Here is a 24,122-nt window from a genome sequence, read left to right as displayed (position 1 = left end):
AACCCAAAGCTTAACCCCGAAACCCAATCCTTAACCCCGAATCCCAATCCATAACCCCAAAACCCAATCCTTAATCCCGAAACCCAATCCTTAACCCCGAAACCCAATCCTTAACCCCGAAACCCAATCCTTAACCCCGAAACCCAATCCTTAACCCCGAAACCCAATCCTTAACCATGAAACCCAAACCTTAACCCCGAAACCCAATCCTTAACCCCAAAACCCAATCCTTTACCCCGAAACACAATCCTAAACCCCGAAACCCAATCCTTAACCCCAAAACCCAATCCTTAATCCCGAAACCCAATCCTTAACCCCGAAACCCAATCCTTAACCCCGAAACCCAATCCTTAACCCCGAAACCCGACCCTGAACCCCGAAACCCAATCCTTAACCCCGAAACCCGACCCTTAACCCCGAAACCCAAACCTTAACCCCGAAACCCAAACCTTAACCCCGAAAACCAATCCTTAACCCCAAAACCCAATCCTTAACCCTGAAACCCAATCGTTAACCCCAAAACCCAATCCTTAACCCCCAAACCCAATCCTTAACCCCAAAACCCAATCCTTAATCCCGAAACCCAATCCTTAACCCCGAAACCCAATCCTTAACCCCGAAATCCAATCCTTAACCCCGAAACCCAATCCTTAACCCCGAAACCCATCCTTAACCCCGAAACCCGATCCATAACCCCGAAGCCCGACCCTTAACCCCGAAACCCGACCGTTAACCCCAAAACCCAATCCTTAACCCCAAAACCCAATCCTTAACCCCGAAACCGAATCCTTAATCCCAAAACCAGACCCTTAACCCCGAAACCCGATCCTTAACCCCGAAACCCAAACCTTAACCCCGAAACCCAATCCTTAACCCCGAAACCCAATCCTTAACCCCAAAACCCAAATCTTAACCCGTAACCCAATCCTTAACCCCGAAACCTGAGCCTTAACCCTGAAACCCAAACCTTAACCCCGAGACCCAAATCTTAACCCCGAAACCCGACCCTTAATCCCGAAACCCAATCCTTAATCCTGAAACCAAATCCTTAACCCCGAAACCCAATCCTTAACCCCGAAACCCAATCCTTAACCCCAAAACCCAATCCTTAATCCCGAAACCCAATCCTTAACCCCGAAACCCAATCCTTAACCCCGAAACCCAAACCTTAACCCCGAAACCCAATCCTTAACCTCTAAGTCCAATCCATAACCCCAAAACCCAATCCTTTACCCCGAAACACAATCCATAACCCCAAAACCCAATCCTTAATCCCGAAACCCAATCCTTAACCCCGAAACCCAATCCTTAACCCCGAAACCCAATCCTTAACCCCGAAACCCAATCCTTAATCCCGAAACCCAATCCTTAACCCCGAAACCCAATCCTTAACCCCGAAACTCAAACCTTAACCCCGAAACCCAATCCTTAACCCCTAAACCCAATCCATAACCCCAAAACCCAATCCTTTACCCCGAAACCCAATCCATAACCCCAAAACCCAATCCTTAACCCCAAAACTCAATCCTTAACCCCAAAACCCAATCCTTAACCCCGAAACCCGACCCTTAACCCCGAAACCCAATCCTTAACCATGAAACCCAAACCTTAACCCCGGAACCCAAACCTTAACCCCGAAACCCAAACCTTAACCCCGAAAACCAATCCTTAACCCCAAAACCCAATCCTTAACCCTGAAACCCAATCGTTAACCCCAAAACCCAAAACTTAATCCCAAAACCCAATCCTTAACCCCCAAATCCAATCCTTAACCCCAAAACCCAATCCTTAACCCCAAAACCCAAATCTTAATCCCAAAACCCAAACCTTAACCCCGAAACCCAAACCTTAACCCTGAAACCCAATCGTTAACCCCAAAGCCCAATCCTTAACCCCCAAATCCAATCCTTAACCCCAAAACCCAATCCTTAACCCCGAAACCCAAATCTTAATCCCAAAACCCAATCCTTAATCCCAAAACCCAATCCTTACCCTGAAACCCGACCCCTAACTCCGAAACCTGACCCTTAACCCCGAAACCCGACCCTTAACCCCAAAACCCGACCCTTAACCCCAAAACCCAATCCTTAACCCCAAAACCCAATCCTGAACCCCGAAACCCAATCCATAACCCCGAAACCCAAACCTTAATCCCAAAACCCAATCCTTAACCCCAAAACCCAATCCTTATCCCCGAAACCCAATCCTTAACCCCGAAACCCAATCCTTAACCCCGAAACACAATCCTTAACCCCAAAACCCAATATTTAACCCCGAAACCCAATCCTTAACCCCAAAACCCAATATTTAACCCCAAAACCCAATCCTTAACCCCAAAACCCGACCCTTAACCCCGAAACCCAATCCTTAACCCCAAAACCCAGTCCTTATCCCCAAATCCCAACCCTTAACCCCGAAACACAAACCTTAACCCCAAAACCCGACCCTTAACCCCGAAACCCAAAGTTTAACCCCGAAACCCAATCCTTAACCCCGAATCCCAATCCATAACCCCAAAACCCAATCCTTAATCCCGAAACCCAATCCTTAACCCCGAAACCCAATCCTTAACCCCGAAACCCAATCCTTAACCCCGAAACCCAATCCTTAACCATGAAACCCAAACCTTAACCCCGAAACCCAATCCTTAACCCCAAAACCCAATCCTTTACCCCGAAACACAATCCTAAACCCCGAAACCCAATCCTTAACCCCAAAACCCAATCCTTAATCCCGAAACCCAATCCTTAACCCCGAAACCCAATCCTTAACCCCGAAACGCAATCCTTAACCCCGAAACCCGACCCTGAACCCCGAAACCCAATCCTTAACCCCGATACCCGACCCTTAACCCCGAAACCCAAACCTTAACCCCGAAACCCAAACCTTAACCCCGAAAACCAATCCTTAACCCCAAAACCCAATCCTTAACCCTGAAACACATTCGTTAACCCCAAAACCCAATCCTTAACCCCCAAATCCAATCCTTAACCCCAAAACCCAATCCTTAACCCCGAAACCCAAATCTTAATCCCAAAACCCAATCCTTAATCCCAAAACCCAATCCTTACCCTGAAACCCGACCCCTAACTCCGAAACCCGACCCTTAACCCCGAAACCCGACCCTTAACCCCGAAACCCGACCCTTAACCCCAAAACCCAATCCTGAACCCCGAAACCCAATCCATAAACCGAAACCCGACCCTTAACCCCGAAACCCAATCCTTAACCCCAAAACCCAATCCTTAACCCCGAAACCCAATCCTTAACCCCGAAACCGAATCCTTAATCCTGAAACCCGACCCTTAACCCCGAAACCCAATCCTTAACCCCGAAACCCAAACCTTAACCCCGAAACCCAATCCTTAACCCCGAAACCCAATCCTTAACCCCAAAACCCAATCCTTAACCCCGAAACCCAAATCTTAACCCCGAAACCTGAGCCTTAACCCCGAAACCCAATCCTTAATCCCGAAATCCTATCCTTAACCCCGAAACCCAATCCTTAACCACGAAACCCAATCCTTAACCCCAAAACCCGACCCTGAACCCCGAAACCCAAACCTTAACCCCGAAACCCAATCCTTAACCCCGAAACCCAATCCTTAACCCCGAAACCCAATCCTTAACCCCAGAACCCAATCCTTAACCCCAAAACCCAATCCTTAACCCCAAAACCCAAATCTTAACCCCAAAACCCAATCCTTAATCCTGAAACCCAATCCTGACCCTGAAACCCGACCCCTAACCCCGGAACCCGACCCTTAACCCCAAAACCCAATCCTTAACCCCGAAACCCAATCCTTAACCCCGAAACCCGACCCTTAACCCCGAAACCCGACCCTTAACCCCGAAACCCGACCCTTAACCCCGAAACCCAATCCTTAACCCCAAAACCCAATCCTTAACCCCAAAACCCAATCCTTAACCCTGAAACACGACCCTTAACCCCGAAACCCGACCCTTAACCCCGAAACCCAATCCTTAACCCCGAAACCCAATCCTTAACCCCGAAACCCAATCCTTAAACCCGAAACCCGACCCTTAACCCCGTAACCCAATCCTTAACCCCTAAACCTGACCCTTAACCCCAAAACCCAATCCTTAACCCTGAAACATGAACCTTAACCCCGAAACCCAAACCTTAATCCCAAAACCCAAACCTTAACCCCAAAACCCAATCCTTAACCCCGAAACCCAATACTTAACCCCAAAACCCAATCCTTAACCCCGAAACACAATCCTTAACCCCAAAACCCAATCCTTAACCCCGAAACCCAATCCTAACCCCGAAACCCAATCCTTGACCCCGAAACCCAATCCTTAACCCCGAAACCCAATCCTTAACTCCGAAACCCAATACTTAACCCCGAAACCCAATCCTTCACCCCGAAACCCAATCCTTCACCCCGAAACCCAATCCTTCACCCCGAAACCCAATCCTTAACCCCGAAACCCAATACTTAACCCCGAAACCCAATCCTTAACCCCGAAACCCAATACTTAACCCCGAAACCCAATCCTTCACCCCGAAACCCAATCCTTAACCCCGAAACACAATCCTTAACCCCGAAACCCAATCCTTAACCCCGAAACCCAATCCTTAACCCCGAAACCCAATCCTTCACCCCGAAACCCAAACCTTAACCCCGAAACCCGACCCTTAACCCGAACCTTAACCCCGAAACCCAATCCTTAACCCCAACCCCAAAACCCAATCCTTAACCCCGAAACGCGAACCTTAACCCCGAAACCCAAACCTTAACCCCGAAATTCGAACCTGAACCCCAAAACGCGAACCTTAACATCTAACTCTAACCCCTAATCCCTAACCCACATCACTGGATCCGAAATCTAACCCTTACCCTCACACAAACCTCAACCCAAATTTATCCCGAACGTAAGAGAACCCTAACTCTAACCCTAACTGTACCTCAAACCCAATCCGAAACCTAACCTTAGCCCAAAGAGTAACTCTAACGTCACCTTGAGCCAAATTACATTAATAACTACTCTTAGCCCTGGTCCTAACTCTACACTAACCCTGATCTTAACTCAAACCCTAATCTTAATCCTGATCCCAACTCTAACCCTAACCTTAACTCTAACCCTAACCCTAACTCTAACCCTAATCTTAACCTTACCCCCAACCGTAGCCCTAACCTTAGTCCTAAACTTAACACTGATCCTAACTCTTAAACATAATCCGAATCTTAACACTAATCGTAACCAAAATCTTAACTAAGGTGTCCTTAACCCACTATTCTTAGCCTAAGGGAGTTGAATGGATGCTCAGTATTGGTGTTCTAAATGTGTTTGACTGACCCATGACCCCGCTTGTATTTCAACTGTTTCGGTCCTCGTCGCCAGGTATCCTATTCAGACCCCGCGGGAAGGTTGCTATGGTGACATGGATGGATTCCCTGGTGTTCGTAACTATGGTACCCAAGACCCAGAGGACATGTATGATGTCTACTGCTATGTTGAGGACTTAGAAGGTACTGGCGAGCTTCCAGCATTCCCCCCGTAACCCTCACCCCGTCCCATTGCCGCCGATTTCTATCTCACTGCCATTGGCGGCTGTGCCTTCAGTTGCCTGAAGGAGAGCCGCGCTGTGGGAGGGTCAGTACTGAGTGAGCGCCGCACTGTGGGAGGGTCAGTACTGAGGGAGCGCCGCACTGTCGGAGGGTCAGTACTGAGGGAGCGCCGCAGTGTCGGAGGGTCAGTACTGAGGGAGCGCCGCACTGTGGGAGGGTCAGTGCTGAGGGAGAATCGCACTGTGGGAGGGTCAGTACTGAGGGAGCGCCGCACTGTGGGAGGGTCAGTACTGAGGGAGCGCCCCACTGTCGGAGGGTCAGTACTGAGCAAGTGCCGCACTATCAGAGGGTCAGTGCTCAGGGAGCGCCGCACTGTCGGAGGGTCAGTACTGAGGGAGCGCCGCACTGTGGGAGGGTCAGTGCTGAGGGAGAATCGCACTGTGGGAGGGTCAGTACTGAGGGAGTGCCGCACTGTGGGAGGGTCAGTGTTGAGGGAGCGCCGCACTGTGGGAGGGTCAGTACTGAGGGAGTGCCGCACTGTCAGAGGGTCAGTACTGAGGGAGTGCCGCACTGTGGGAGGGTCAGTGCTGAGGGAGCGCCGCACTGTCGGAGGGTCAGTACTGAGGGAGCGCCGCACTGTGGGAGGGTCAGTGCTGAGGGAGAATCGCACTGTGGGAGGGTCAGTACTGAGGGAGCGCCGCACTGTGGGAGGGTCAGTACTGAGGGAGCGCCCCACCGTCGGAGGGTCAGTACTGAGGGAGTACCGCACTGTCAGAGGGTCAGTGCTGAGGGAGCGCCGCACTGTCGGAGGGTCAGTACTGAGGGAGCGCCGCACTGTGGGAGGGTCAGTGCTGAGGGAGAATCGCACTGTGGGAGGGTCAGTACTGAGGGAGTGCCGCACTGTGGGAGGGTCAGTGTTGACGAGCGCCGCACTGTGGGAGGGTCAGTACTGAGGGAGTGCCGCACTGTCAGAGGGTCAGTACTGAGGGAGTGCCGCACTGTGGGAGGGTCAGTGCTGAGAGAGCGGCGCACTGTGGGAGGGTCAGTACTGAGGGAGTGCCGCACTGTGGGAGGGTCAGTGCTGAGGGAGTGCCGCACTGTCGGAGGGTCAGCACTGAGGGAGTGCCGCACTGTCAGAGGGTCAGTACTGAGGGAGCGCCGCACTGTGGGAGGGTCAGTACTGAGGGAGCGCCGCACTGTGGGAGGTTCAGTACTGAGGGAGCGCCGCACTGTCGGAGGGTCAGCACTGAGGGAGCGCCGCACTGTGGGAGGGTCAGTACTGAGGGAGCGCCGCACTGTGGTAGGGTCAGTACTGAGGGAGCGCCGTACTGTCGGAGGGTCAGCACTGTGGGAGCGCCGCACTGTAGGAGGGTCAGTACTGAGGGACTGCCGCACTGTGGGAGGGTCAGTACTGAGGGAGTGCCGTACTGTGGGAGGGTCAGTACTGAGGGAGTGCCACACTGTGGTAGGGTCAGTACTGAGGGAGCGCCGTACTGTTGGAGGGTCAGCACTGAGGGAGCGCCGCACTGTCAGAGGGTCAGTACTGAGGGAGTGCCGCACTGTCGGAGGGTCAGGACTGAGGAAGCGCCGCACTGTGGGAGGGTCAGTACTGAGGGAGCGCCGCACTGTGGGGGGGTCAGTACTGAGGGAGCGCCGCACTGTGGGAGGGTCTGTACTGAGGGAGCGTGGCACTATCGGAGGGTCAGCACTGAGGGAGTGCCGCACTGTCACAGGGTCAGTACTGAGCGAGCGCCGCTCTGTCGGAGGGTCAGTACTGAGGGAATGCCGCACTGAAGGAGGGTCAGTACTGAGGGAGTGCCGCACTGTGGGAGGGTCAGTACTGAGTGAGCGCCGCACTGTCGGAGGGTCAGTACTGAGGGAGCGCCGCACAGTGGGAGGGTCAGTACTGAGGGAGCGCCGCACTGTCGGAGGGTCAGCACTGAGGGAGTGCTGCACTGTCCGAGGGTCAGTACTGAGGGAGCGCCGCACTGTGGGAGGGTCAGTACTGAGGGAGCGCCGCACTGTGGGAGGGTCAGTACTGAGGGAGCACCGCACTGTCCGAGGGTAAGTACTGAGGGAGCACCGCACTGTCGGAGGGTCAGTACTGAGGGAGCGCCGCACTTTTGGAGGGTCAGTGCTGGGGGAGTGCCGCACTGTGAGAGGGTCAGAGCTGAGGGAGCGCCGCACTGTCAGAGGTTCAGTACTGAGGGAGCGCCGCACTGTGGGAGGGTCAGTACTGAGGGAGCGCCGCACTGATGGAGGGTCAGTGCCGAGGGAGCGCCGCACTGTCAGCGGGTCAGTACTGAGGGAGTGCCGCACTGTCAGAGGGTCAGTACTGACGCAGCGCCGCACTGTCAGAGGGTCAGTACTGAGGGAGCGCTGCATTGTCGGAGGGTCAGTACTGAGGGAGTGCCACACTGTGGGAGGGTCAGTACTGAGGGAGCGCCGTACTGTCAGAGGGTCAGTACTGAGGGAGCGCCACACTGTGGGAGGGTCAGTACTGAGGGAGTGCCGCACTGTCAGAGGGTCAGTACTGAGGGAGCGCCGCACTGTGGGAGGTTCAGTATTGAGGGAGTGCCGCACTGTCAGAGGGTCGGTACTGAGGGAGTGCCGCACTGTGGGAGGGTCAGTACTGAGGGAGCACCGCACTGTCAGAGGGTCAGTACTGAGGGAGCGCCGCACTGTGGGAGGGCCAGTATTGAGGGAGCGCCGCACTGTGGGAGCGTCAGTACTGAGGGAGTGCCGCACTGTGGGAGGGTCAGTACTGAGGGAGCACTGCACTGTCTGAGGGTCAGTAATGAGGGAGTGCCGGACTGTGGGAGTGTCAGTACTGAAGGAGCGCCGCACTGTGGGAGTGTCAGTACTGAGGGAGTGCCGCACTGTGGGAGGGTCAGTACTTAGGGAGTGCTGCACTGTCAGAGGGTCAGTACTGAGGGAGTGCCGCACTGTCAGAGGGTCAGTTCTGAGGGAGTGCCGCACTGTGGGAGGGTCAGTACTGAGGGAGCGCCGCACTGTCAGAGGGTCAGTACTGAGCGAGCTCCGCACTGTGGGAGGGTCAGTACTGAGTGAGCTCCGCACTGTGGGAGGGTCAGTGCTGAGGGAGTGCCGCACTGTCAGAGGGTCAGTACTGAGGGAGTGCCGCACTCTCAGAGGGTCAGTACTGAGGGAGCACCGCACTGTCAGAGGGTCAGTACTGAGCGAGCTCCGCACTGTGGGAGGGTCAGTACTGAGTGAGCTCCGCACTGTGGGAGGGTCAGTGCTGAGGGAGCGCCGCACTGAGGGAGGGTCAGTGCTGAGGGAGCGCCGCACTGTGATAGGGTCAGTACTGAGGGAGTGCCGCACTGTGGAAGGGTCATTACTGAGGGAGCACCGCACTGTGGGAGCGTCAGTACTGAGGGAGCGCCGCACTGTGGGAGGGTAAGTACTGAGGGAGCGCCGCACTGTCGGAAGGTGAGTACTGAGGGAGTGCCACACTGTCAGAGGGTCAGTACTGAGGGAGCGCTGCACTGAGAGAGGGTCAGTACTAAGGCAGTGCCGCACTGTGGGAGGCTCAGCACTGAGGGTGCTCCGAACCTGTGAGAGGGTCAGTACTGAGGGAGAGCCGCACTGTGTGAGGGTCAGTAATGAGGGAGCGCCAGACTGTGGGAGGGTCAGTACTGAGGGAGCGCCGCACTGTGGGAGTGTCAGTACTAAGGGAGCGCCACACTGTGGGAGGGTCAGTACTGAGGGAGCACCGCACTGTGGGAGGGTCAGTACTGAGGGTGCGCCGCACTGTGGGAGTGTCAGTACTGAGGGAGCACAGCACTGTGGGAGGGTCAGTACTGAGGGAGTGCCGCAGTGTCAGAGGGTCAGTACTGAGGGAGCGCCGCACTGTGGGAGTGTCAGTACTGAGGGAGCGCTGCACTGTCGGATGGTCAATACTGAGGGAGTGCCGCCCTGTCAGAGGGTCAGTACTGAGGGAGCGCCGCACTGTCAGAGGGTCAGTACTAAGGGAGTGCTGCACTGTGGGAGTGTCAGCACTGAGGGAGCGCCGCACAGTCGGATGGTCTGTACTAAGGGAGCGCTGCACTGTCGGAGCATCAGTACTGAGGGAGTGCCGCACTGTCAGAGGGTCAGTACTGAGGGAGTGCCGCACTGTCAGAGGGTCAGTACTGAGGGAGTGCCGCACTGTGGGAGGGTCAGTACTGAGGGAGCGCCGCACTGTCGAAGGGACAGTACTGAGGGAGCACCGCACTGTCGAACGGACAGTACTGAGGGAGCTCTGCACTGTGGGAGGGTCAGTACTGAGGGAGTGCCGCACTGTGGGAGTGTCAGTACTGAGGGAGCGCCACACTGTGGGAGGGTCAGTACTGAGGGAGTGCCGCACTGTCAGACGGTCAGTACTGAGGGAGCACCGCACTGTCTGAGGGTCAGTACTGAGGGAGCGCCGCACTGTGGGAGGGTCAGTACTGAGGGAGTGCCACACTGTGGTAGGGTCAGTACTGAGGGAGCGCCGTACTGTTGGAGGGTCAGCACTGAGGGAGCGCCGCACTGTCAGAGGGTCAGTACTGAGGGAGTGCCGCACTGTCGGAGGGTCAGGACTGAGGAAGCGCCGCACTGTGGGAGGGTCAGTACTGAGGGAGCGCCGCACTGTGGGGGGGTCAGTACTGAGGGAGCGCCGCACTGTGGGAGGGTCTGTACTGAGGGAGCGTGGCACTATCGGAGGGTCAGCACTGAGGGAGTGCCGCACTGTCACAGGGTCAGTACTGAGCGAGCGCCGCTCTGTCGGAGGGTCAGTACTGAGGGAATGCCGCACTGAAGGAGGGTCAGTACTGAGGGAGTGCCGCACTGTGGGAGGGTCAGTACTGAGTGAGCGCCGCACTGTCGGAGGGTCAGTACTGAGGGAGCGCCGCACAGTGGGAGGGTCAGTACTGAGGGAGCGCCGCACTGTCGGAGGGTCAGCACTGAGGGAGTGCTGCACTGTCCGAGGGTCAGTACTGAGGGAGCGCCGCACTGTGGGAGGGTCAGTACTGAGGGAGCGCCGCACTGTGGGAGGGTCAGTACTGAGGGAGCACCGCACTGTCCGAGGGTAAGTACTGAGGGAGCACCGCACTGTCGGAGGGTCAGTACTGAGGGAGCGCCGCACTTTTGGAGGGTCAGTGCTGGGGGAGTGCCGCACTGTGAGAGGGTCAGAGCTGAGGGAGCGCCGCACTGTCAGAGGTTCAGTACTGAGGGAGCGCCGCACTGTGGGAGGGTCAGTACTGAGGGAGCGCCGCACTGATGGAGGGTCAGTGCCGAGGGAGCGCCGCACTGTCAGCGGGTCAGTACTGAGGGAGTGCCGCACTGTCAGAGGGTCAGTACTGACGCAGCGCCGCACTGTCAGAGGGTCAGTACTGAGGGAGCGCTGCATTGTCGGAGGGTCAGTACTGAGGGAGTGCCACACTGTGGGAGGGTCAGTACTGAGGGAGCGCCGTACTGTCAGAGGGTCAGTACTGAGGGAGCGCCACACTGTGGGAGGGTCAGTACTGAGGGAGTGCCGCACTGTCAGAGGGTCAGTACTGAGGGAGCGCCGCACTGTGGGAGGTTCAGTATTGAGGGAGTGCCGCACTGTCAGAGGGTCGGTACTGAGGGAGTGCCGCACTGTGGGAGGGTCAGTACTGAGGGAGCACCGCACTGTCAGAGGGTCAGTACTGAGGGAGCGCCGCACTGTGGGAGGGCCAGTATTGAGGGAGCGCCGCACTGTGGGAGCGTCAGTACTGAGGGAGTGCCGCACTGTGGGAGGGTCAGTACTGAGGGAGCACTGCACTGTCTGAGGGTCAGTAATGAGGGAGTGCCGGACTGTGGGAGTGTCAGTACTGAAGGAGCGCCGCACTGTGGGAGTGTCAGTACTGAGGGAGTGCCGCACTGTGGGAGGGTCAGTACTTAGGGAGTGCTGCACTGTCAGAGGGTCAGTACTGAGGGAGTGCCGCACTGTCAGAGGGTCAGTTCTGAGGGAGTGCCGCACTGTGGGAGGGTCAGTACTGAGGGAGCGCCGCACTGTCAGAGGGTCAGTACTGAGGGAGTGCCGCATTGTCAGAGAGGCAGTACTGAGGGAGCGCCGCACTGTCGCAGGGACAGTACTGAGGGAGCACCGCACTGTCAGAGGGTCAGTACTGAGCGAGCTCCGCACTGTGGGAGGGTCAGTACTGAGTGAGCTCCGCACTGTGGGAGGGTCAGTGCTGAGGGAGTGCCGCACTGTCAGAGGGTCAGTACTGAGGGAGTGCCGCACTCTCAGAGGGTCAGTACTGAGGGAGCACCGCACTGTCAGAGGGTCAGTACTGAGCGAGCTCCGCACTGTGGGAGGGTCAGTACTGAGTGAGCTCCGCACTGTGGGAGGGTCAGTGCTGAGGGAGCGCCGCACTGAGGGAGGGTCAGTGCTGAGGGAGCGCCGCACTGTGATAGGGTCAGTACTGAGGGAGTGCCGCACTGTGGAAGGGTCATTACTGAGGGAGCACCGCACTGTGGGAGCGTCAGTACTGAGGGAGCGCCGCACTGTGGGAGGGTAAGTACTGAGGGAGCGCCGCACTGTCGGAAGGTGAGTACTGAGGGAGTGCCACACTGTCAGAGGGTCAGTACTGAGGGAGCGCTGCACTGAGAGAGGGTCAGTACTAAGGCAGTGCCGCACTGTGGGAGGCTCAGCACTGAGGGTGCTCCGAACCTGTGAGAGGGTCAGTACTGAGGGAGAGCCGCACTGTGTGAGGGTCAGTAATGAGGGAGCGCCAGACTGTGGGAGGGTCAGTACTGAGGGAGCGCCGCACTGTGGGAGTGTCAGTACTAAGGGAGCGCCACACTGTGGGAGGGTCAGTACTGAGGGAGCACCGCACTGTGGGAGGGTCAGTACTGAGGGTGCGCCGCACTGTGGGAGTGTCAGTACTGAGGGAGCACAGCACTGTGGGAGGGTCAGTACTGAGGGAGTGCCGCAGTGTCAGAGGGTCAGTACTGAGGGAGCGCCGCACTGTGGGAGTGTCAGTACTGAGGGAGCGCTGCACTGTCGGATGGTCAATACTGAGGGAGTGCCGCCCTGTCAGAGGGTCAGTACTGAGGGAGCGCCGCACTGTCAGAGGGTCAGTACTAAGGGAGTGCTGCACTGTGGGAGTGTCAGCACTGAGGGAGCGCCGCACAGTCGGATGGTCTGTACTAAGGGAGCGCTGCACTGTCGGAGCATCAGTACTGAGGGAGTGCCGCACTGTCAGAGGGTCAGTACTGAGGGAGTGCCGCACTGTCAGAGGGTCAGTACTGAGGGAGTGCCGCACTGTGGGAGGGTCAGTACTGAGGGAGCGCCGCACTGTCGAAGGGACAGTACTGAGGGAGCACCGCACTGTCGAACGGACAGTACTGAGGGAGCTCTGCACTGTGGGAGGGTCAGTACTGAGGGAGTGCCGCACTGTGGGAGTGTCAGTACTGAGGGAGCGCCACACTGTGGGAGGGTCAGTACTGAGGGAGTGCCGCACTGTCAGACGGTCAGTACTGAGGGAGCACCGCACTGTCTGAGGGTCAGTACTGAGGGAGCGCCGCACTGTGGGAGGGTCAGTACTGAGGGTGCGCCGCACTGTGGGAGGGTCAGTACTGAGGGAGCACAGCACTGTGGGAGGGTCAGTACTGAGGGAGTGCCGCTGTGTCAGAGCGTCAGTACTGAGGGAGTGCCGCACTGTGGGAGTGTCAGTACTGAGGGAGCGCCGCACTGTCAGAGGGTCAGTACTGAGGGAGCACCGCACTGTGGGAGGGTCAGTACTGAGGGAGCGCTGCACTGTCGGAGGGTCAGTACTGAGGGAGTGCCGCACTGTCGGAGAGTCAGTACTGAGGGACCTCCGCACTGTCAGAGCGTCAGTGCTGAGGGACCTCCGCACTGTGGGAGGGTCAGTGCTGAGGGAGCGCCGCACTGTCAGAGGGTCAGTACTGAGGGAGCGCCGCACTGTTGGAGGGTCAGTACTAAGTGAGCGCCGCACTGTGGGAGGGTCAGTACTGAGGGAGCACCGCACTGTTGGGAGGGTCAGTACTGAGGGAGCTCCGCACTGTGCGAGGGTCAGTACTGAGGGAGCTCCGCACTGTGGGAGGGTCAGCACTGAGGGAGCTCCGCACTGTGAGAGGGTCAGTACTGAGGGTGCACCGCACTGTTGGGAGGGTCAGTACTGAGGGAGCTCCGCACTGTGAGAGGGTCAGTACTGAGGGATCTCCGCACTGTGGGAGGGTCAGTACTGAGGGAGCTCTGCACTGTGGGAGGGTCAGTACTGAGGGAGAGCCGCACTGTCGGAGGGTCAGTACTGAGGGAGCGCCGCAGTGTGGGAGGGTCAGTACTGAGGGAGCGCCGCACTGTTGGGAGGGTCAGTACTGAGGGAGCTCTGCACTGTGGGAGGGTCAGTACTGAGGGAGTGCCGCACTGTCGGAGGGTCAGTACTAAGGGAGCGCCGCACTGTCAGACGGTCAGTACTGAGGGAGCGCCGCACTGTCGGAGGGTTAGTATTAAGGCAGCGCCGCACTGTGGGAGGGTCAGTACTGAGGGAGCACCGCACTGTTGAGAGGGTCAGTACTGAGGGAGCTCCGCACTGTGGGAGGGTCAGTACTGAGGGAGCTCCGCACTGTGGGAGGGTCAGTACTGAGGGAGCTCCGCACTGTGAGAGGGTCAGTACTGAGGGAGCGCCGCACTGTTGGGAGGGTCAGTGCTGAGGGCGCGCCGCACTGTGGGAGGGTCAGTACTGAGGGAGCGCCGCACTGTGAGACGGTCAGTACTGAGGGAGTGCCGCACTGTGGGAGGGTCAGTACTGAGGGAGCGCCGCACTGCCAAAGGGTCAGTACTGAGGGAGCGCCGCCCTGTCAGAGGGTCAGTACTGAGGGAGCGCCGCACTGTCAGAGGGTCAGTACTGAAGGAGTGCCGCACTGTCAGAGGGTCAGTACTGAAGGAGTGCCGCACTGTCAGAGGGTCAGTACTGAGGGAGCGCCGCTCTGTCAGAGGGTCAGTACTGAGGGAGCGCCGCACTGTCAGAGGGTCAGTACTGAAGGAGTGCCGCACTGTCAGAGGGTCAGTACTGAAGGAGTGCCGCACTGTCAGAGGGTCAGTACTGAGGGAGCGCCGCCCTGTCAGAGGGTCAGTACTGAGGGAGCGCCGCACTGTCAGAGGGTCAGTACTGAAGGAGTGCCGCACTGTCAGAGGGTCAGTACTGAAGGAGTGCCGCACTGTCAGAGGGTCAGTACTGAGGGAGTGCCGCACTGTCAGAGGGTCAGTACCGAGGGAGTGCCGCACTGTCAGAGGGTCAGTACTGAGGGAGCGCCGCACTGTCAGAGGGTCAGTACTGAGGGAGCGCCGCACTGTCAGAGGGTCAGTACTGAGGGAGCGCCGCACTGTCAGAGGGTCAGTACTGAGGGAGTGCCGCACTGTGGGAGGGTCAGTACTGAGGGAGTGCCGCACTGTGGGAGGGTCAGTACTGAGGGAGCACCGCACTGTCAGAGGGTCAGTACTGAGGGAGCGCCGCACTGTGGGAGGGTCAGTACTGAGGGTGCACCGCACTGTGAGAGGGTCAGTACTGAGGGAGCGCCGCACTGTCAGAGGGTCAGTACTGAGGGAGTGCCGCACTGTGGGAGGGTCAGTACTGAGGGAGTGCCGCACTGTCAGATGGTCAGTACTGAGGGAGCGCCGCACTGTCAGTGGGTCAGTACTGAGGGAGCGCTGCACTGTGGGAGGGTCAGTACTGAGGGAGCGCCGCACTGTCAGAGGGTCAGTACTGAGGGAGCGCCGCACTGTCAGAGGGTCAGTACTGAGGCTGCCACCTGGTCATTATCACTTTGCTGTTTGGGACCCAGTTGTGTGAAGACTGTCTGCCGTGTCTTCCTGCTGTTTACAGCAGTGGGCTCGGGCCTACCTCGCCGGTTGCCGCCGGGCTGGCGATGTTAAACCCCCGTCTTTCCCCTCCCCAGGCACCATCTTCGCCAGCGACTCGGACGCCCTGGACTTCGAGGAGGCCACGCGGCTGTGCGAGGAGCAGGGGACGCGGCTGGCTCGGCCGGGGGAGCTGTACGCGGCCTGGAGCGAGGGCCTGGACCACTGCACCCCGGGCTGGCTGTCCGACGGCAGCGTGCGCTACCCCATCGTCACCCCGCGGGACCGCTGCGGCGGCCGCTTGCCCGGGGTCAAGACCGTCTACGCCTTCCTCAACCAGACGGGCTTCCTCGAGCCTGCCTCGCTCCACGGAGCTTTCTGCTTTCTAGGTGACTCCCTGCTGCGGCCCGGGTTGGGGGATGGTGGTGGTGGTGGTGGGGGGGACACGACAATGGTTGCCGTGGCGAGTGGGTTGGCGCGGGTATGGTTTGGAATGGGCACGCGGTTGGCCGGCGTTGTCAAGGACAGCGGTTGGCCTGGTTACAGGCCCGCCTGCCCAGGAATCCCTTGAAATTGAATAATTTCTGTCGCTCACTCTCGTCGTTCAACCCGGCCTTGTCCCTGGTGGATTTATAACCTCCGAGCTTATTCATTCCGCCCGTGTCACTTAAGAGTTTGGACGGTCAGGGGTTACGATTAAATCGACCTCCTCCTGACGACAACCAGCGGCTTTGATCGTGCGGAGACCGGAACAGGGCCGGGGGTCGAACCTGAAAATTAGTGCCTGGCCCGTTTGCTGGGGGCGGGAGACCGGACATCGGGTCTCTGGAATTTCTCTCCCGCACCCGCAGCCCAACCCCCTCCGGGAACGCTGTCAATACTGTGGGGGGGGGGGGGGGGCGGGGGGGAGCTGAGGGGATTTGGGCCTCCTCCTGTTGCTGTGTAACAGGCTGGAGAGGGGCTGAATGGTCCTGTTCCTGTGTAACAGGCTGGAGAGGGGCTGAATGGGCCTCCTCCTGTTCCTGTGTAACAGGCTGGAGAGGGGCTGAATGGTCCTGTTCCTGTGTAACAGGCTGGAGAGGGGCTGAATGGGGCCTCCTCCTGTTCCTGTGTAACAGGCTGTAGAGGGGCTGAATGGGTCACCTCCTGTTCCTGTGTCACAGGCTGGAGAGGGGCTGAATGGGCCTCCTCCTGTTCCTGTGTAACAGGCTGGAGAGGGGCTGAATGGGGCCTCCTCCTGTTCCTGTGTAACGGGCTGGAGACGGGCTGAATGGGCCTCCTCCTGTTCCTGTGTAACAGGCTGGAGAGGGGCTGAATGGTCCTGTTCCTGTGTAACAGGCTGGAGAGGGGCTGAATGGGGCCTCCTCCTGTTCCTGTGTAACAGGCTGGAGAGGGGCTGAATGGTCCTGTTCCTGTGTAACAGGCTGGAGAGGGGCTGTATGGGGCCTCCTCCTGTTCCTGTGTAACAGGCTGGAGAGGGGCTGAATGGTCCTGTTCCTGTGTCACAGGCTGGAGAGGGGCTGAATTGGGCCTCCTCCTGTTCCTGTGTAACAGGCTGGAGAGGGGCTGAATGGTCCTGTTCCTGTGTAACAGGCTGGAGAGGGGCTGTATGGGGCCTCCTCCTGTTCCTGTGTAACAGGCTGGAGACGGGCTGAATGGGCCTCCTCCTGTTCCTGTGTAACAGGCTGGAGAGGGGCTGAATGGGCCTCCTCCTGTTCCTGTGTAACAGGCTGGAGAGGGGCTGAATGGGGCCTACTCCTGTTCCTGTGTAACAGGCTGGAGAGGGGCTGAATGGGCCTCCTCCTGTTCCTGTGTAACAGGCTGGAGAGGGGCTGAATGGTCCTGTTCCTGTGTAACAGGCTGGAGAGGGGCTGAATGGGGCCTCCTCCTGTTCCTGTGTAACAGGCTGGAGAGGGGCTGAATGGGCCACCTCCTGTTCCTGTGTAACAGGCTGGAGAGGGGCTGAATGGTCCTGTTCCTGTGTAACAGGCTGGAGAGGGGCTGAATGGGCCTCCTCCTGTTCCTGTGTAACAGGCTGGAGAGGGGCTGAATGGTCCTGTTCCTGTGTAACAGGCTGGAGAGGGGCTGAATGGGGCCTCCTCCTGTTCCTGTGTAACAGGCTGTAGAGGGGCTGAATGGGTCACCTCCTGTTCCTGTGTCACAGGCTGGAGAGGGGCTGAATGGGCCTCCTCCTGTTCCTGTGTAACAGGCTGGAGAGGGGCTGAATGGGGCCTCCTCCTGTTCCTGTGTAACGGGCTGGAGACGGGCTGAATGGGCCTCCTCCTGTTCCTGTGTAACAGGCTGGAGAGGGGCTGAATGGTCCTGTTCCTGTGTAACAGGCTGGAGAGGGGCTGAATGGGGCCTCCTCCTGTTCCTGTGTAACAGGCTGGAGAGGGGCTGAATGGTCCTGTTCCTGTGTAACAGGCTGGAGAGGGGCTGTATGGGGCCTCCTCCTGTTCCTGTGTAACAGGCTGGAGAGGGGCTGAATGGTCCTGTTCCTGTGTCACAGGCTGGAGAGGGGCTGAATGGGGCCTCCTCCTGTTCCTGTGTAACAGGCTGGAGAGGGGCTGAATGGTCCTGTTCCTGTGTAACAGGCTGGAGAGGGGCTGTATGGGGCCTCCTCCTGTTCCTGTGTAACAGGCTGGAGACGGGCTGAATGGGCCTCCTCCTGTTCCTGTGTAACAGGCTGGAGAGGGGCTGAATGGGCCTCCTCCTGTTCCTGTGTAACAGGCTGGAGAGGGGCTGAATGGGGCCTACTCCTGTTCCTGTGTAACAGGCTGGAGAGGGGCTGAATGGGCCTCCTCCTGTTCCTGTGTAACAGGCTGGAGAGGGGCTGAATGGTCCTGTTCCTGTGTAACAGGCTGGAGAGGGGCTGAATGGGGCCTCCTCCTGTTCCTGTGTAACAGGCTGGAGAGGGGCTGAATGGGGCCTACTCCTGTTCCTGTGTAACAGGCTGGAGACGGGCTGAATGGGCCTCCTCCTGTTCCTGTGTAACAGGCTGGAGAGGGGCTGAATGGGGCCTCCTCCTGTTCCTGTGTAATAGGCTGGAGAGGGGCTGAATGGGGCCTCCTCCTGTTCCTGTGTAACAGGCTGGAGAGAAGCTGAATGGGGCCTACTCCAGTTCCTGTGTAACAGGATGGAAAGGGGCTGAATGGGGCCTCCTCCTGTTCCTGTGTGACAGGCTGGAGAGGGGCTGAATGGTCCTGTTCCTGTGTAACAGGCTGGAGAGGGGCTGAATGGGGCCTCCTCCTGTTCCTGTGTAACAGGCTGGAGAGGGGCTGAATGGGCCTCCTCCTGTTCCTGTGTAACAGGCTGGAGAGGGGCTGAATGGGCCTCCTCCTGTTCCTGTGTAACAGGCTGGAGTGGGGCTGAATGGTCCTGTTCCTGTGTAACAGGCTGGAGAGGGGCTGAATGGGGCCTACTCCTGTTCCTGTGTAATAGGCTAGAGAGGGGCTGAATGGGGCACCTCCTGTTCCTGTGTAACAGGCTGGAGAAGGGCTGACTGGACCCCCTCCTGTTCCTGTGTAACAGGCTGGAGAGGGGCTGAATGGACCCCCTCCAGTTCCTGTGCAACAGGCTGGAGAGGGGCTGAATGGGCCTCCTCGAGCAATAGCCTCGGTTTTCAGGAGCCTGTCATGGGGATGCGGCCGAGGTGGAGTCGAGAGCGGTGGACGGTGGTATGATCACTCTTCCCATGCCGTCCCGCTCGCAGTCCTCTGACCCTCTCATTGTTTGAGCTTCGTCGGGGCTTCCAGAAGGTTCTCGGGAAGTGTTTGTCCGGAGCGGGCGGGGGGGTGGGGAGAATCGTTTTGTTGAAAGTGCCATCTGACATTTTGTTTCTTGTTCAATGTCTGCGCAGAAATGGAGGATTCCTACACCGACCTGCCCTTCGATTACTTTGGGATGGATGCAGAGTACGAGGACCACGAGGAGGATTCTGTGCTTGTGCAGACGGCCACGGAGGGGCTCGGGGAGCCGGGGTCAGAGGCGCTGACCGCCGAGGAAGTCAAGGGCGCCGTCTCCACCTTCACGTCGGACGTATCCGGTCTGATTCTCGACGGGAACCCAGGCGACCCCACCCCCACGCCCGACACGGCGATGGTGGCGCCAAGCTTGGCGCAATCCCTCGGTCGCCCACCGATGTTCCAAGCCCCCCCCCGGGACCAGCGCGGCCGCCGCCCAGTCACGGGCCCCCCCGGCGTCGGCCAGCCAGCACCCACCGGGCAGGAGGGGAACCCACTCCGTTCCGAGGGCCCCCCTCGAGGCGGGGGGCCGGGCCACCGCGACGGGGAGGCGGTCGTGGGGGCGAAGGTCCGGACCCCCTTGGGGCGGGGGCCCCCGCCGCGCCGGAACGGCTCGGCGTTCCCAGCGGGATTCCCAGGTGAAGCCACCCAGGGGGAGCGCCACGAGGAGCGACCCCCGACCTCGGACTACTTAGGACCCGCAGGTGAGTGTCGAGGGGACCGTTGGGGTTGGGAGGAGGGTGGGTGTCACAGTGGGCTCTGGCGGGGGTGGGGGGTAATTAAGGGGGTTACAGAGCCCAGGGGTGGGTAGGGGGTAAGATTCAGAATGCAACCTATGGACCCATAGAATTGCCACAGAGGGAATTCCTGCAGAAGGAGATCTTTCTGCCCCGACTCTCTGGAAGAACACTCGACCTCGGCCCATCCCCCCCCCCCCCCATATACCGCGACCCCACTGAACCTGCACATCTTTCGGACTGAGCCTGAACGGGGGTGGGACGGGCTCGAAGGGGCTGACGGGCCTCGGGATTGGTCAGGAAATTGATGGAGACACGGGCACGGGGCTTTCATTTCCCCAAACTGGGTGACATTAACACCTCACCCAATCTCCGAGCTCTCGCTCGCTGCCTTTCACCTCCCCGTTCTCTGGCCTCCGACTCCTGCGTTCCCTTCCTCTCGGAATCATTCTGCGCGCTCCTATCCCCCCCCCCCCCCCCCCCCCCCAGCGCAACCCCCCCCCCCCCCCCCCCCCCCCCCAACCAGGGCTTAACGAGCCGGCGAGGTGACCTCCACCACCCGTACCCATTCCTCCACCCCCTCCGCCCACCCCCCCCCCCCACCTCGCCATGGGGAGGAGGAGGCGGGAAAGTGGGAGTGGAGGATCATCAGTGTCAGTCATGATCTCGACGAATGGCGGAGCAGGCCTGATGGGCCGAATGGCCTACCTCTGCTCCCCGTGTCCAGCGGCACTTCCCCCTGCTTTCGGGGGATGGTCGATTGGCTCGGGGTGTCGGCGAGGGGGGGAGGGGTGGGCACCAATTTCTCCTCAGACAAGTCTGCACCGCTTTAAATGCCGTTGATCCGCTTTGAGCTATCTCTGCAGCGAGACCAAGCTATCTACAGCCAGACCAGAATTGAAACTGAAAATGCTTTCGACAAAATGCCTTGGCTCCACAAGCAATGACACCAACTCACCAAGCTAAAAAGTAATTAATTCCCCTGGGAATCCCCTTAATCAAAACAAAATTGCAATCGCCCAAGCTTTTAACGAAGGTTAATTGCGCCTCTGGTCCTAAAAGCTGTGTCGCCTTTCAAAATAGCTTCTTGTAAAAACGTGACTCCAGCAGTCGAACACATTCGAACCCAGACTGTTAACGTTCAATTCACCAAATACGTATGCTACAATACATCTGCAAATACTACATTCAGCACATTTGCCCCCCAGGCAGCTGAAGGCACGGCCGCCAATGGTGGAGCGATGGGAATCGGGGGGGGGGGGGGGGATGCTCGAGAGGCCGGGATTGGAGGAGAGCAGAGATCTCGGAGGGTTGTAGGGAGCTGGAGGAGGTTACAGAGATAGGGAGGGGGGTGTAGGGGCTGGAGGAGGTTACAGAGATAGGGAGGGGGTGTAGGGGCTGGAGGAGGTTACAGAGATAGGGAGGGGGTGTAGGGGCCGGAGGAGGTTACAGAGATAGGGAGGGGTGTGGGGGCTGGAGGAGGTTACAGAGATAGGGAGGGTGTGTAGGGGCTGGAGGAGGTTACAGAGATAGGGAGGGTGTGTAGGGGCTGGAGGAGGTTACAGAGATAGGGAGAGGGTGTAGGGCTGGAGGAGGTTACAGAGATAGGGAGGGGTTGTAGGGGCTGGAGGAGGTTACAGAGATAGGGAGGGGGTGTAGGGGCTGGAGGAGGTTACAGAGATAGGGAGGGGGTGCAGGGGCTGGAGGAGGTTACAGAGATAGGGAGGGGCTGTAGGAGCTGGAGGAGGTTACAGAGATAGGGAAGGGGTGTCGGGGCTGGAGGAGGTTACAGAGATAGGGAGGGGGTTTAGGGGGCTGGAGGAGGTTACAGAGATAGGGAGGGGTGTAGGGGCTGGAGGAGGTTACAGAGACAGGGAGGGGGTGTAGGGGCTGGAGGAGGTTACAGAGATAGGGAGGGGGTGTAGGGGCTGGAGGAGGTTACAGAGACAGGGAGGGGGTGTCGGGGCTGGAGGAGGTTACAGAGATAGGGAGGGGGTGTAGGGGCTGGAGGAGGGTACAGAGATAGGGAGGGGGTGTAGGGGCTGGAGGAGGTTACAGGGGGCTGGAGCAGGTTACAGAGATAGGGAAGGGGTGTCGGGGCTGGAGGAGGTTACAGAGATAGGAGGGGGTGTACGGGCTGGAGGAGGTTACAGAGATAGGGAGGGGGTGTAGGGGCTGGAGGAGGTTACAGAGATAGGGAGGGGGTGTAGGGGCTGGAGGAGGTTACAGAGATAGGGAGGGGGTGTAGGGGGCTGGAGGAGGTTACAGAGATAGGGAGGGGGTGTCGGGGCTGGAGGAGGTTACAGAGATAGGGAGGGGGTGTAGGGAATGGAGGAGGTTACAGAGATAGGGAGGGGGTGTAGGGAATGGAGGAGGTTACAGAGATAGGGAGGGGGTGTAGGGGCTGGAGGAGGTTACAGAGATAGGGAGGGGGTGTACGGGCTGGAGGAGGTTACAGAGATAGGGAGGGGGTGTAGGGGCTGGAGGAGGTTACAGAGATAGGGAGGGGGTGTAGGGAATGGAGGAGGTTACAGAGATAAGGAGGGGGTGTAGGGGCTGGAGGAGGTTACAGAGATAGGGAGGGGGTGTAGGGGCTGGAGGAGGTTACAGAGATAGGGAGGGGGTGTACGGGCTGGAGGAGGTTACAGAGATAGGGAGGGGGTGTAGGGGCTGGAGGAGGTTACAGAGATAGGGAGGGGGTGTAGGGAATGGAGGAGGTTACAGAGATAGGGAGGGGGTGTAGGGGCTGGAGGAGGTTACAGAGATAGGGAGGGGGTGTAGGGGCTGGAGGAGGTTACAGAGATAGGGAGGGGGTGTTGGGGCTGGAGGAGGTTACAGAGACAGGGAGGGGGTGTAGGGAATGGAGGAGGTTACAGAGATAGGGAGGGGGTGTAGGGGCTGGAGGAGGTTACAGAGATAGGGAGGGGGTGTAGGGGCTGGGGAGGTTACAGAGATAGGGAGGGGGTGTAGGGGCTGGAGGAGGTTACAGAGATAGGGAGGGGTGTAGGGAATGGAGGACGTTACAGAGAAGGGCCTCCTCCTGTTCCTGTGTAATAGGCCGGGGAGGGTGTAGATTTTTTCCTCGTTAACTGCATCCAGCGCCCCCCCATTTCCTGCGCTGACCTGTCCACCCCCAATGCCCACCTGTACCCACTCTCCACCCCCCTCCTCAACCCCCGCCCCTCCTCACAGCCCCCCCCCTCACAGCCCCCCCCCTTCCTCACAGCCTCCCCCCACCCCCCCTCCTCACAGCCCCCCCTCCTCACAGCCCCCCCCCCTCCTCACAGCCCCCCCCTCCTCACAGCCCCCCCCCCCTCCTCACAGCCCCCCCTCCTCACAGCCCCCCCCTCCTCACAGCCCCCCCCCTCCTCAACACCCCCCCCCCCCCCAGGCAGTCCGATTTCCACTGCTCCGTTCTCTGTTCCCAGGCACGTCTCCGGAACCGACAGGCTCCATCCGGATAGGAGAGGACCCGGGGGACGGTGTCCGGGGTGGAGGGAGCAGCGACCCCCGGGAGCAGGCGAGGGGCCGGGGCTCTGGTCACGCGGGGCCACACCGGGAGCCGTCCAGCGAGGAGCCTGCAGGCCCGGGACCCTCCCCCGGCCCGCCCTGGGAGCATCGTCTGCCCCCGGCCCGGGGTGAAGAGGCGGAGGCCGACGATGGGCGACGACGCAGCGAGGTGGCCTCGCGCCGCCCCGGGACCACCTCTCCGCGGCCCCTGGCCACTGCCCCTGACCGAACGCCCGGGCACCGAGCGCCGCGCCCGCAGGCCCCCGCCTCGGACGCCCCCGCCCTCCCCTGGGCCGCCGACCCCACTGCCCGCCCGCCGGGCCCCCGCGCAACCGAGGCGGCGGCGGCGGAACATTCCGGAAGCTCGTCAGCCCCCGAGGCCGCAGGAGGCCCCCGGCCGCCGGAGCGGGAAGAGGCCGGGATTCCCGACGCAGGAGGATGTCCCCGACGGCACCCGCGCCCACGTGGCAGGACGAGTCCGGGACAGGCAGGGCCGTCACCCCCTCGGAGCCCGACCGCGTCCGCCTGCCGGCCTCGGAGGGACGCACAGGCCCACAGGAGGGCCTCGCCGGCACCCCGGGGTGGCAGCCCCGCCCCACCTCGCCCCTCCCGCAGTCCGAGGTGGGCGAGACAGACGGCAGCATCGCAGCGGCGCCCCCTCAAGCCCCCGAACACGCCGTGCCCACCCAGCGGGCAACCTTCAACCGGGCAACAGAACAGACAGGTAACCAGCACTGGCGTGTCCTCCTAACCCTGCTCGGAATCC

General features: G+C 59.4%; 1 protein-coding gene across 1 annotated transcript in view; it reads left to right on the top strand.

Moving 5' to 3' along the window:
- Positions 1-24,116, top strand: part of LOC140406602 (uncharacterized) — a 64,543-nt gene extending 40,427 nt beyond the window's left edge. The window contains 4 exon segments of the mRNA XM_072494600.1: positions 5,371-5,498; positions 15,465-15,755; positions 19,226-19,813; positions 23,275-24,116. Of these exon segments, the coding sequence (XP_072350701.1) occupies positions 5,371-5,498; positions 15,465-15,755; positions 19,226-19,813; positions 23,275-24,107 (1,840 nt within the window). The 3' untranslated portion in view covers positions 24,108-24,116.
- The last annotated feature ends 6 nt before the right edge of the window (positions 24,117-24,122 follow it).

Source organism: Scyliorhinus torazame, unplaced genomic scaffold (assembly GCF_047496885.1).
Source record: "Scyliorhinus torazame isolate Kashiwa2021f unplaced genomic scaffold, sScyTor2.1 scaffold_700, whole genome shotgun sequence".
NCBI classification, from domain to species: domain Eukaryota; kingdom Metazoa; phylum Chordata; class Chondrichthyes; order Carcharhiniformes; family Scyliorhinidae; genus Scyliorhinus; species Scyliorhinus torazame.
This window is presented reverse-complemented; position numbering and strand designations above follow the sequence as displayed.